The sequence below is a fragment of the Condylura cristata genome, unplaced genomic scaffold (assembly GCF_000260355.1).
Source record: "Condylura cristata isolate star-nosed mole 26May11 unplaced genomic scaffold, ConCri1.0 scaffold00011, whole genome shotgun sequence".
Taxonomy (NCBI): domain Eukaryota; kingdom Metazoa; phylum Chordata; class Mammalia; order Eulipotyphla; family Talpidae; genus Condylura; species Condylura cristata.
This window is the reverse complement of record NW_004567112.1, coordinates 47,419,575-47,433,845: the sequence shown is the minus strand read 5'-3', so window position 1 is coordinate 47,433,845 and position 14,271 is coordinate 47,419,575. Positions and strand designations below refer to the sequence as shown.

Here is a 14,271-nt window from a genome sequence, read left to right as displayed (position 1 = left end):
GCGCCGCGGAGCAGGGAACCAGTCGATCCCCAGCGGGCGGAGGCGTCGGCTCAAGCTGAGCGGCGGCCGCAGCCGGAGTCCAGCCTCAGCGCGCCCACCATGGCCGCCCAGGGCGAACCCGGTTACCTGGCGGCGCAGTCGGACCCCGGCTCCAATAGCGAGAGAAGCACTGACTCGCCCATGCCCGGCTCCGAGGACGACCTGGTCGCCGGCGCGCCACTGCACAGCCCCGAGTGGAGCGAGGAGCGCTTCCGCGTGGACAGGAAGAAACTTGAGGCCATGTTACAAGGTAGGCATCCCCCAGTTTTCGGACGCCCGAAATGCGCTCCCAGCCCCTGCCGGTACATCCCCGTCCGGCGTTCCAGCGCCCACCGCTCTAAGTAGTCGACTTAAGGGGTCAACTTCCTGGTGGAGCCGGAGAACACCCAGGGAGTGGAGCCCTTGCGGGACTCTCCGCCCTTCCACTACTCTTAGCCTTTCGGCAGCGGGATCTCGCTGCTGACTTGACTTAGAAAAGCCCAACCCGAGTTTGTGCGTGTGCTTCCAAGTTGCGCGCAGGACTTTGGAGAGGCCAGTTTCTGCCCGCATACCTGGGCTTAGCCATCTGGACCCACTTGGACCGCACAAAGTATGCGTGACGCTCTCCCCACTCTCTGGCTGCCTGCAATTCGAGCCTCGTTTCTTTTCTGTTTTTCTCTCCCCTTGTCAGTATCCACTTCCTCCAGCTGAGGGGCCTTGTCTGTTATTGGGAAATGCTCAGCAGATGTCAAGACTTAAGACAGGAGTTCTCGCCCCTCACCCTCCGCCCTCCGGAGTAAGAGGGGCCAGGATTGGGGTGAGGAGCCCAAGCATGGGGGTAGTGTCATCAGCATTGCTTGGTTGGAGGACAGGTATCTTCATCTTCTGACAGGCTTATAAAACACCTCTTGAGTTACACTTAGTTCATAAAAATCTTCCTGTACTATGGGTATCTGATTTTGTCTTTCTCAATTTTGGAATTTTTGCTAAACTCCCTAATTTCTCTGGGGGTTTTCCCAGACCTGAGAGCTCTAACCATACTGGAAGGGAAACAAATTACGATTTTTAACAGGACATTGCCGTTCTGGGACAATTTTTTGGGGGGAGGGGACCAGGGGAATGTTAAAATGGCCAAGGTCATTTTGACCTCCCTTGATCGTGTTAATTAGTAGCCTACCTGTAGCCACCAAGGCAGATCTTTAATGAGAAATGAGGTGGTTGGAATGACTGTCATCTTAAAATATTATGAAGGACCCGATATTACATGCACATTTAGTGCCTAGTGGCCTAATACCAAGGAAGGATTGCAGTTTTCCAACTTTTTGATCTTACATATACATAATTTACTAGTCAATGCATTGCAGAATAGGAGCGACTTAGCTGTCTGTGGAAATGCAGTGGCTTTTTAGGACAATTAAGCAGGTTATTTTAAGAGAGAACAACATGTTTTCCAAAACAATAACTTGGTGGATACAAAAACCAGGAGTGTTTGGTAAGAGGTTTTTTTTTTTTTTTTTTGGATGAGTTAAAAACCTATCTCCCTAGTTGTTTATTTTTATTGATAAACGTCTCTGATGCTTGTCATATCTCTTTCTATGTCTGCCACCTCCTCCTTAAATTGTGTAACTTTTAAGGAGAGTTACTTCTGTGATAAACTGTTGAAATAAGAATATTGTAAACTGGATTTGGAAAGTAAAGCCCCATTTACATTTCAGTACCCTATTTTAGTTATTTCATTTCCTCCCCCACACTTCTTTTTGCTTAGTTTCTGATTAAAAGATATGAGAGAGAACTATTGTGAGATCATGTAAGTTGACCTGATAAAGCACATACTCATTCTTCTACAGCGTCTTCCTTACTGTTTTATCTGTGGACATAAAGTAATGATGGTGATGTCAGTTTTTAGGAAACCCTCATGTGTAATTTGAGTTTTAGAAATGGGATTCTTTTTGAATTCATCTTCATTTGAATATAGTGAAATATAGATGTGGCTTTTTTTTTTATTTGAAGGATATTACTTCTGTAATATTCCGATGTGAGATGAGATGGTTTGGAACTGCTTTGTGGTGGTAAAGTTTCCTTTATAGAAAGTCTTCATGGAATTACATTTCTCTAGCAGCCTATATGTGATGAGATATTTACATGTCAACCCAAAAGCATTCTTTAATGATTGAAACTAGCTCTTTGATTAACTTTTTGAAATCACCAGTGAATGTTTTCTAAAGAAAATAAACCTTGAATATATTTGACACTAGAACTCAGTGTATTTTGTGTTACATTCTTTCCAGTGTCAAATTCTGTAAAATCACCGTGTTTGAAGAAATAAGACTAGTGTTCATGTGCCTGGTTGCTAGAGACCAGGTGGTTGTATCAGGTGTGGACCTTGGAATCACTTATATCTGGGTTCAAATCCCTGTGAGATCTTGAGACAGTCTTGGTCTCTGTCTCACGTTTGCCTATCTGGAAGTTGGATTGATATTAATACCTTTCTCTGAGGGTTTTCTGAGAATTAAGACAATGTCTGATAAGCTATTGTAAAACTTGTTATATTGGTGAATAATAAGAGCTTAGAGCTAGCAATTTTTGTTAATATTGTAGCATAGATAAAAAGCTATCTATTGTCTGTCACTGTTTCTAACATATGCATATTTGGAGGAAAAACACATTTTGCAATATCATAATTGTAGAAGTAAATGGAGACCAATGTAGGAGGTCTGGCAAGTCACAGACTATTCTAATATTGTTAGATATTCTTGGGTGATCACTTCATTTCAATTTCATAAATTCTGTATTTGCTTAATTGGGTTTCTGATGATTGCTTTTTAAAAAAATCACTTAAAAATATGTACAGGTTTCCAATTTAACTCAGGATAAATAAGATTATCTGACTTAGTCTACATAGTACAAATTGGTGATTATAATGCTTGGAATTTGTTTCCAGAGAGACTGTCCGGGGGGGCAAGTTAATCTTTAATGGCTTGTATTTTTATTAGCAGAGAAATTCTTCTACGCAATGGACCAAAAATTCACTGAGGTTAAATATGGGCAGCAGGGTAGTGGTCAAAGAAATGAAAAGCATTCTTGGGTGATCATTGAATCACTCAAAAATTGATAACATTTGTGTGCCACCAGACTGCAAATGTAGGGAAAAATATCACTAGTTTTTCTATTTTTTTGGTCTTAATACCTGCTTTGGAATAGCCATGCAAAACAGTGTCTAACATTTCTGTTTGATTCTAAATGAAGGTAGTTGATTTTAGTAGTTAACAAGTTTAGGCTAGGATTTTTATAGCTACAGTCTGCCTTAGAATAGAGGCAATGGGTGGCATTGTTTAGTAAATGTAGCATTGCTTTCACTTGATTTGATACTAATCTTCAAAGTGTAGACTTCAGGCTTCCTGTGAGATGGTAGTATTGGTACACTTACATCAGTTAACTGAGTCAACAGTGTGGAATGAGGGAGAAGAGGGATATATAGGAAAGTCAGGGAGTAAGAAATACCTATAGACTGGTGAATTTTCTTTTTACATTGAAAATTACTTTATGTAAAATTCCTACATAAAGTTTAGAAGCACAAGCATTTTCAAGGTCTCAAGTCACTGTGTTTTATCATGCAAAGTAGGACAAGTATGTGTGGACTATTTTCAGTAACTGAGGTTGACATCTGGTGGGCTTTTAAGATATTGCTGCTACACACTTTGAAAATCATGTTGCATTTTTACAATGATAGGCAGAAAGAGAAACATTTACTGCCTTTTCATGGAGTAGCAGAACCAGCCACTAGAAGGGGCACCACACACGATTGATTTAAAAGTAATTGTAGCAATCATGTTTAATTCAGCCAGCTTCCGCGGGAATTGTCTTCTAATTTGGTGCATAGATAATAAGTTTTTAGTTGCTTTTTTGTGGAAGCAGGGACAGCTATGAAGCAAAACTATCAGAAAATAGATTACTAGCAATGGCAATAAGAGGAAACTTTAATACCATTTGTCAGTTAATGCTTGATTAATGCTAATACACAAAAATGACGAATCAAAGAACTATGAAGCTTAGCGGTTAAGCGATCAGGACTTTGGGCCAGATCTGATTTTGAATCTTGGTATTAATCTTGTATTAGGATTTTGGGAAAAATCTGCTACCAACAACCCTATTTCTAAAAGGGTTGTTTAAAATACTGCTTTTACCCTAAGGTACTTGTCATAATGAAGATAAAAATGATGTATGTAAAACTTTATAATATTGCCCACAGAGGTGCTGAGTAAGTTAATAAAGCAATATAGTTATAAAATGCATATTCTTACGTTGAAAATGAAAATCAGATATACTGGAAATTGAATTAAATGGCCTTATGATTATGAGCATTCTCAGTTATCGAAATATTATTGGCTCTCTTGATAGTTCATTGCGTGTTGAGCGTATTAGCTTCCCATAAGGATGGTGAGTACATACTATATTAGAAATGAGGGTGGGATTTTAGATTTTGCTCAGGATGAGAGGGCTTGTTAGACTCTTCAGTAGTAATTATTCTTGCCTTAAGTAGTTTTTGTTCTTCCAAACTCCCAAGCAAAGAAAGCATTTTTTCTTAAGACTTCCTTTTACTTATCTATTGCTCTGAACTTGAGTCAGTCACTGGTGTCCAGAAGGAGATCTGCTGAAAGAAAGCGCTTTGCCTGGACAGTTTTCTGTTTGCTCACCTGTGAAATGGGGTCGAGGGTAGTCCCACCTCTTGTGGATGCTGTGAACAGAAGAAAACTGGCTTGTGAAATGCTCAGCCTGGTGCCAGGCACATGTTTTTGTAAACGTGAGGGCAGCGGCAGCAACAACACTGAGCCACGTGATGGGTAAAGATTTCAAAACACTAGAAAGCAAGTACTTGCCAGATTTTTTTTTTTTAAACTCCACATGAATCTTTTTTTTTTTTTTTCAGGAGAGGGGGTGATTTATTTATTAGTAACACGTCCATCAGCAAGGTTGCTAGGACAGTTGCATTTTGAATCAAAGCGCAGAAGTGAATGTTAAGATTGCTTTATAAACTGAAACTACCCAGCTTAGGATGTATAGATTGACAATAAAAAGCAGAAGCTGCTGTCAGCCTGGCCTGATTGGGCTTCTAACCTCCCCTCTCCTAGATTCCCAAGAGGGTGAAAGGAGGTAGGTGTTACAACTCCATCCTCATGGGCCCTGGCTAAGTGCTCTCAGGAAATGCATATGCTTTTAGTAAGTCTTATCTCTGTGAAGACCTAGGGGTTTTGGGAAAGTTGATGATTGATAAACTGAAACAGAAAAATTTGTCATATCAATGATTCTAACAGTCAGGAATGTATTTGAGTGTGACCAACAGAAAACCCAGTGAGTGGTTTAATAAACAGTGAGGTGGGGGTGGGGGGAGGCAGAGGGTTTTTTTTTTAAAGTATTTTATTTATGTGTACAGAACTGGGGTACAGACCAGAGATGCAGGGGCGGTGAGAGGATTCACCTGAGAAAGAATGGGGAGCAGAACAGGCTGACAGAGTATACTGCTAAGAGGAGCAGCGGGCGGGTCTGGAGAGGTCTGCTGCGCCATGTGGATCACCTCTGGGGCTGGGCATCGAACTTACACAGAGGCTGCTGCCGCTAGCTTGCAGTGATGTGTCCTAACCTGCTGCACCACCAGGGAGGGCCTGGGTGTTTTTTTTTTTTTTTTTACTGAACAAACATTTCAGGGTTCTGAGGTCCAGGCCCCTATAACTGCTCCAGGGCATCATGGAGCGCAGTCCTTCCACTTCATTCAGGGCATTCTCTGCCTGTGGCTGGGCTGTGCCACTTGGTGGTCTGTGAAGGGAAAAGGGAGGGGAACAACCAATTATCTTTTCAAGATTGTGCCTTGTATACTGAGAACAGATTCTGTCTGGGGGACTTACCCTCTGTATTGCTTTGGCCACTCTTTGCTACAAAAGTTTATGAAATGTGACTTCTTTTCTAACCTCTTTAGAAGTCAGCAGGAAGAAGGAAGTCAGAATGGATGCTGAGTGGTTGAATTCATTAATGTCTCCAAAGTAAAGGGCAATGTAACCCATGATTCCAGGTTGTGACAGAGCAAAGGTTTACTTGTATTGGCAACTTTGACCTGCATTACCAATACCTCGAAATTTGTAATGTTACATATAGCTTGGCATAATCCAGGAACAAATCTTACTCCCAAAGAGGAAACACCTTTTGTCATCTAAAGCTGTTCTCATTTTGTTACTTCTTTCAGAAATAGAAGCCACAAAGTACTGTAATCATACTTTTTTTACCCCACTCATTTCTACATGTCGAGAGTTTTTTTTTTTCTTCTTCGAAAATTGCATGATAGAATATAAGGACCCATTTTTAACTTGCAATATGCTAAGATATACTTTGTGTCACTTTCTCCTTTCCCCCACCACTCATCTCAAATTGCTTTTAGGATTGACAGACTCAATGTGGTTCCTGCTTTTGGCTTTTCTACATTGTCACTGCAGTCTGATCCTTCCGTGAAAGCTAGAAGTTACGTGAAAGGAGAAATCACTTTGGAGACAGTTTGCTAATAGATGTATTATCAATCTTGTGGCTCTTTTTTGCTGTTTGAAATTTTTTGGAATTATGGTTCATCATTGGGGTAATAATGATCATATATATTTGTCTACATAAAATGCTTAATTAGCTACCCAGAATGCTACCCTAAATTTAATGCTAAGTTATAATAGTATTTTGCAGTGTGTGTGTGGGATGATCTTGGCAAGAAACCCTTGTGCTGTAAAGGCTACCACATTTTGATTTTCAGTACTTCTGGTATTAGCATTAACGGCAGAGTCCATTAATAGAAGCATTTTGTGGAATTTTATATTTATAAATGTTTCCTTCTAATCTATGTGGATGAGGAAACATTTATATTTGTGACAAGTATTAAATTCCATTCACACTTGTGGTACTGATATATAAAAAGATAATACTTTTTAGCTAGAATGTAGTTTCTCTGTTACAGTAACAATCTTCAGGGGCTTACCTACATCTCTTTTATAGGAAGGTGCTTAAACAAGATTTTCAAATTAGTCATGGCTGCTCTTTTCCTGATTATGAAACCAACACAAATTTACTATTAAACAAGCAGTTGCAAAAAGGAAAATCCAAAGTGATCCCTAAATTCAGAATCTAGTAATAACCATTAAAAATGTTTCAGGAATTTTTTTTTTTTTGCTCTTTAACAAAATGTGCCTACACATAATTTCTGTCTACAACACATACTGAATTCTGATCATATGGCAGGCAGCATGTTAGTCTGTGGGGATGCAGACAAAATCAAGATAGATATGGTACCTAACCTTGTATCATTTGTGTCCCTTAAATTCTAAGCTGGGCTCACATTTCCTTTTTTTCTCACGTAATACTGTGTCATGGGTATTTTTCATTTAATTAAAGGTTCTTGAAGAACATGATTTTAAATGGCTGTCTAGCATTCCCTTGACATATCTTACTTTTGTGTAAGCAGTATTGTTACAGGACAACCCCCGTGTGAAATGGGTTGGCTGTGGGTCATCACCTGCCCTCTTAAAAAGGATTTATGATGAGACTCAATGACAGGCAAACACAAAAAGGTAATAAAAGTTTATTTATAAAAAGGGAAAAATAAAAAAAGGACTCAGAGAGAAAGAGAGAAATAAATAGGTAAGTGTGTCTTACTAGTTCCACTGAGCTGAAACCCCAGTAGCACTCTGAAAGCTTGTGGAAATCGAAGCCCCTCCAAACCTCTCCAAGGCCACCATGTCTGGTTACATACCAAGCCTGGCTGCTTAACTCCACCCTCAGTTCCTAGGAATCCTCCCATGAGTGGTGATGACATTATGGGATTTGTAGTCCTTGGTGTCTTGGATCTCCTTGGTCTGGGGTCAAGGAGGAGTCCATCAAACCTGTGTTTGTGGAATTCGTTCAGGACATCCTTTCCCCCGACCATTGACATTTTAGAAAAATATTTTGGGCAGGTGGGCGGTGGGGAGAACCTAATGTTTCTATTCAAGCTGCCTGAGACTCAGATGCTGACTTTACTGTTCATTGTTTGTGTGGTCTCTGAGCTTCATTCTTCTCATCTCTAACATGGGCATGAAAGTATCTTCTAGGTTATAAAGTTCAGAAATACAGTATGCAAAGCACACACCAGTGCCATGATCAGAGCACATACTGGCGAATTGGAAGCTGGGAAGCATTAATATTTCTGCCCTAACACTTTTGCCTAAAAACCTCTATACATTCTGACTATCTTCATAGGAAAAGTTCTTACTAGTGAAATTTTTGGGGTGGAGGGCATGGGCACTAAGATTCTTGATAAGATTTGCAAAGTTACTCACTGGAAATGTTCCCACATTCGGCAGAAGAGACAACATGTTTGCAAGATGTCTCCACCATGTACCTATTATCCCATGACCTTGTTTATTTGAGCTGGGGGGTTGTAAAAAATAAGCAGTAATGGCATTACCAATTCCTGTTAGAGTTCCTTTGACTCCTTTCACTCAATCGTTTGAAAGACTTACCTGACTAGCATGTCAGAAGATCAATAGTTTTTAAAGTTTGTATGCATTAAAATCACCCAAAGAGATAATGTAAAAAGGCAAACTTCTGGATTCCTCTCACATATTATGATTCTGTAGGTTTGGGGTTGCAGTGGTGGTCAGAATCTGTGTGTCGAAAAAAAAATCTTGTGAGTCTAATGTAGGGGCTTCAGAATCCCACTTTAGAAATTAGATGGTAACAATCTAAGTTAGGAAGATTCACTTTCATGACCCTTGAGGCTATTACTTCCTTCATGTTAATAAATAATCTGAAGCATTTTTGTGTAGAAGCATAATTTATAACTGGCACAATGTTGTATAAAGTGGCCACTTAGGGACTTGGAGAAAGAGCACAAACCTATATATTTCTATGGAGGGATATATTGAGTTTATTATGTAGGAAGCTAAATGCATTTAATTTTCCTACAGACTCCCATTAAGTTAGGTGTGATATCTATTACATTATGAAATAATTTTAAAAGGACATTTTTATTATAGAAATTTAAAAAGCAATGAAAGGGTACTTTTGTAAAGAAAAGTGTCACTGATCTTGTCAACTAGCAGCTATATTCACTTTTTTTTGTCTTGGAGTGTAGGCTTTGATAATTGTCCTTGGCTATTGTGTAGAGTTTACGTAGCTGCTCTTATAGAATTAACTGTTGTTTTATATTCAGCATTTTACTCTACTGAAAATTTTGGGTTAGACACTTGATCGAATATTTATTTTTAAGTTACAGACAGCTTATAGTGAACATGATTGTATTTTTTTTCCTCTTTGGTACTATATTCTAAAGAAAGATTTTTGAGGAATTTGCTTCCAAAATCACCTAAAGAAGATGATGATTCTGAAAGCAGCCAAAGTTAATTGCATACTTACCCGTGTGTGTGATACTCTTCAGATGTTTTATGCCTGTCCAGTCTCTTAACTTCTCATGCAAGACCCCGTGTGATACAGGTGTCAGTGGGATCTGTGTTTCACAGACAAAAAGTCTACCATCTCTTTAAACTTAGGGATCTGGCTTCTTTTTGGAAATCTGAGTGGATCTAGATATCAGTTTTTCTCTTAGGATTGTTGTTAAGTCTCCACTCTTATGTAGTGTGAAGACATCAAATCTGAGTCTAAGATTATAAACCATACTTCAGAGCAGGTGACAGTACTTTCCCACTTCCCTGCAGAAATGCCAGAGGAATGTGGTATTGGGCACAGGTATAGGTTAGAAGGAATGCATTAGTGGGAATGCAGATGTTTGAGAACTCTGCTCTACTGACTGTGGTTAAATTTTTACAGTTTCCTCATTTGTGAAACAGGGATAAAGTTGGCTCACAATCAGGTGCCCTGCACAGTTTCAAATTCATCTAGCCCAGTGCCATAAGAATAGTAATACAAATAGTGTATTTTGTAAATTACCCATGATGGATCTGCCTTAAAAACTCTGTCCCATTTTGGGCTGATGGACTGGCATTCATCTCATGCAATGGACATGAAAACTAGGGCATGTGCTTGGCCTTAAGAAACAGCAAAAAGTTCTGCTTTATGTGAGTGAGGCACAGTAATTCCACATGCCAGGTGGTCTCTCCTGCTTTCAGTCTAGGGGCTGTGTAGGACGCCATACTAGTAGTGTGCAGTTTTGAATAAGGATTTACCAAAGTTGGTTTAAGTTGGCTAATGTTGAATAATTTATATTGTGCATGGTATGGAGTAGTTTTATAAATTAAATTTTGTTAAGGTTACTATACTATTCAAGTTTACTTAGTGGATTATCTTATAATGGCTTATCTCATAATGATACATCTCTAGATACTAGCTTACATGTGATTTTAAAGCAACTTAACTCAGATCGTCTACTCTTAAAATTTGTGGGTTTTTTTTTTTATGTTACTTTGCTTATTGCGGTATGATGCTCAGTGGCATATTTGGGTTAGAGGGAAATAAATTACACTTCTTCACATGGCTGAATAGGAGTCAGGTGACTGGGCTCCACATCCCAGTCTTTCCATTGATACAGTCATATTGGATAGCAATTTAACTTCTCACAGTTTGGGAGTCAATACACTCTAAATTTCCTTATAACTCTGGTAATCTGAATTTTTTTTGCACACATATAATACAAAGCTCGGGTAGTACTTGGTTTGTGGTATAGAGGCTGACTCAGCTCTACATACATGAGTAATTTTGGTAAGAATTTGTTTTGATTGGCACCACACCTGAGTGTTCACAGCTATGGTGAGACTGGCTGAATGAGGACTGTTGGAAGGTCTTGGCATTTGGATATGTTTAAGAGCTTACCATAAGCTCTGCTTTTCTGACAGTTTGGCCATGTAGTAGCCATGCATGTCCTTGGCATGTAGTGTCCTTGGCATGTAGTACCCTGTGTTCTGTGAGAATGCTAACTAACTTAGGACTTTCAAATGTAATTGAGCAAGGATGATTTGTAAACCGTGGTTGAGACTTGTGTTGACAACTATGTTAGATGAACAAGGAGATGGATGAACAGGAGATTGTATGCATCCCTGAGTGGAGTTTTTTTGTCATGTTTTCCTTCTTCCTTGCCAATGTGTCTGATTATCAAACTTTATATGCCAGGACTTATCAGATCATCTAAACCACCAGAGAGTCATAACAGGGAAATGTAATAATGTTCATTAGAGCAAAATATCTCTTGGAAAGACATTTGTATATTTTGATTTCAAGTATTTTCACAATTGTCTTAATTGCTCTTTAATTGAGAACTAAACATTTCTCTTATTGTGCACAAAAGACCACTGAAGCTTTGTTAATCTATTCTGAGTTCATCCCTTTAACAAATTCTGAATATTAGATTTAAAGTACCATTTAAAGCAAAGTTAATATTTTTGGCAAGATTTTGTCTTTTAATTGCTGGTTATAATGATTGATTATAATGATTTAATTTTAAAAACCAGAAAATGCTTGAGTGTTGCAGGGACGCAGATGATGACACTCAGTTTTGATAGCTGAGTAGTATTCCACTGTGAATGTATACCACAAATTCTGATCCACTCATCTCTATTTGGGTACTTAGGTAGTTTCCATAGCTTGGTTATTGTAAATAGTGCTGCACTGAACATAGGAGTTGGGTAGATACCTAAGAGTGGAATTGCTGAGTCATATGTAGATCCATTTTTAATATTTTGAGAAACTTCCATACTGTTCCCCATAAGGACTAGACCAGTTCATATTCCTACAGCAACTTAAGAGGGTTCCTTTTATTCATGCCAGTACTTGTTGTTTCTGGTCTTCTTGATATAGGGCATTGTCACAGGTGTGGTGTTATCTCCCATCTAAGTACTAATCAGGCCCAACCCTGCTTAGCTTCTTCATAGCACTTCCAAAATAAATTAGCTGTTTAAGTTCTTGTAAAGCAGAAGTAGGAAACCCCAGGCTGAGGTACATATCAAGTAAGTAGAAACTTATTCTATGGAATCTCCTTTTGTTTTCTGTTAATAAGTAGGTTTTAGTTCTTCTACTTAATTGTACTTCTATTAAAGATAAAAAGCCATATTCTCTTAATACACTCCTATAACATGATTCAATAATTTTATTAGATTTATCTATTTATGCATTTTGAGTTGTATTTCCCTGACTAAAAGTGATGATGAGAATTTTCTTTTTCATTGTTATCCATCTGAAGGAGTTTTTTATTTTTAATTAAAGTTTTGATGTGGGGAAAGGAGACCCAGTATTAGCATAGAGCTCTAGAGTTTATTTTACTGGGATCTACAGTTTAATAATCATTGCTAGCAGTCAGGTTGTCAAGTAAACAAAAACATTGCCTTCAAAAACATACTATCAGTGAATGAATATCTGAAGTGCATTGTCTGTGGAAAGTGTAGTTGACTGAGTAAAAACAACTAAGCCTGAGAAACAAAGTGTTATATAAGCGAGTGAATTTGAAGGAAGTTCTGTGTAAATGATTAACTTTCAAACTTGTGAAAATTGTATTTTATTTTAAAGTACTTGGGAATAGTGAGGCAGTCTGAAAAACCAAAAAAGAAATTATATATGTGTTAAAAAATCTCACCATCCCTGCACCATTGGCCTGTACCTCAGTTCTGTATGCATAAATAGATAAATCTAATAAAATCATAGAATCATGTTGTAGGAATGTATTAAGAGAATATGGCTTTTTATCTTTAATAGAAGTACAATTAAGTAGAAGAACTAAAACCTACTCACTAACAGATTAAGTTTCTACTTACTTGATATGTACCTCAGCCTGGGGTTTCCTACTTTTGCTTTACAAGAACTTAAACAGCTAATTTATTTTGGAAGTGCTATGAAGAAGTAGAAGTAAATTAAAAGGGAGCATTAAATAGCAAAGCACAAAAGGCAAAGCTAATGTAACAATGAATTATTGAGGTGTTCATCTCTGAAGGTGATTGCTATTTCTGGTGAGTTTTAACTTATCCTTCTAAGGGATTAGAAGGTGTAAAACATCTGCTTATCAACATGCATCTTTAATGAATATTGCCTCCTTCCCATGTCTGTGCTACATATATGTGACAATTATTCACCAATGCAAGTGTTCTAGAAAACCCTCCAAGCAGGAAGTAAGAAATATGTCTGCTGTAAGCTTGAGATATTAGCAAAAAAAAAAAAATGAGCTATGCCTGAGCAGAGGTGTTTATATAGCTGAGTGGAATCAGAGATGTAGTAGAGATTAGACTGTAAGATGCTATGTAAATACAATGTCTTTATATACTCTAAATGCAAAAAAAAAAAAAAAAGGGAGAAACAAGTGGATGTTTAATGTATTTCATACTCTTTATTATAAATAAAAAAATATTGTAAATTCTAGAGAACTGCTATTGTGTCTTTTGAGTTTATAGAAATAAACTAGATTTTGTGGTCTGTTGATGGTGCAATAGGAAGTTTTAAGCCTTCCAGCACTACCGAAGTATTGACTTACCAACAACATACAGTCCCTAAGAGTATTATGAAGATACAAAGCCATATTGAAATGAGTAAGAGAATCCATTTAATCTGTATCAACCTCACTCCTAAACCAGCAAAAGTAACAACCAGGCCGAAATTCCCAGTGTACTGTTCCTTCTTGCAGTGGAAAGGGAATAGTAGAGCATATGTCCTACATTCCAGTTTTTTTTGAGGAACTGCCTGAGGAATTGGTTTCTATTTGCCTGGTAGAGTGCTGATAGGAAACGGGCATACAGTGCATATCTAGCAACTGTTAAGAAAAAAAGAAAGATCAGTAGTCTGTGGCAGCACTTGAGGACTGCAGTGTTGTAGACAAATGCCAGAGAAAGCAAGAGGCTAACTCTTTATGAAAAAGAAGTGGAAAAATCCATCTAATTGGAAAATCATACACATAAACCAAGAAAACACATATCTTTATATTTGAAAGGCCTCCAGAAGTTTTGGTCAGGTTGCATAGTAAAAGTCTGCCTCTGTATGAAGCCAGTCAGTAAAGACTGGGAGAGGTGATTTTTCTTTTTTTAGTACAAAATCACATGCAAATAATGAAGCATCAAAACAGGCCAAGTCTAAGGAACAAAATAGATCTCTAGAAATCAATTCTTAAAAAAGTGAAGATCGGGGCCCTCCCTGGTGGCGCAGCGGGTTAAAGCACAGCACTGAGAATCTAAAGCCGCTTCCTCATGAGTTCGATTCCCACCTGCCCGGGAGGTGACCACATGGCGTGGCAGACCTCTCCTGACCCGCCCACTGCTCCCC

The 14,271-nt window shown here is 38.4% G+C and overlaps 1 protein-coding gene across 2 annotated transcripts in view; it reads left to right on the top strand.

The window, feature by feature from the left end:
* The first annotated feature begins 44 nt into the window (after positions 1-44).
* BICC1 (BicC family RNA binding protein 1) overlaps positions 45-14,271 on the top strand; it is a 269,917-nt gene continuing 255,690 nt past the window's right edge. For both annotated transcript variants that reach the window (XM_012723663.1, XM_004680878.2), the window contains exon 1: positions 45-289. In XM_012723663.1, coding sequence (XP_012579117.1) covers positions 100-289 — 190 coding nt within the window. In that variant the 5' untranslated portion in view covers positions 45-99. The remainder of the gene's footprint in view (positions 290-14,271) is intronic.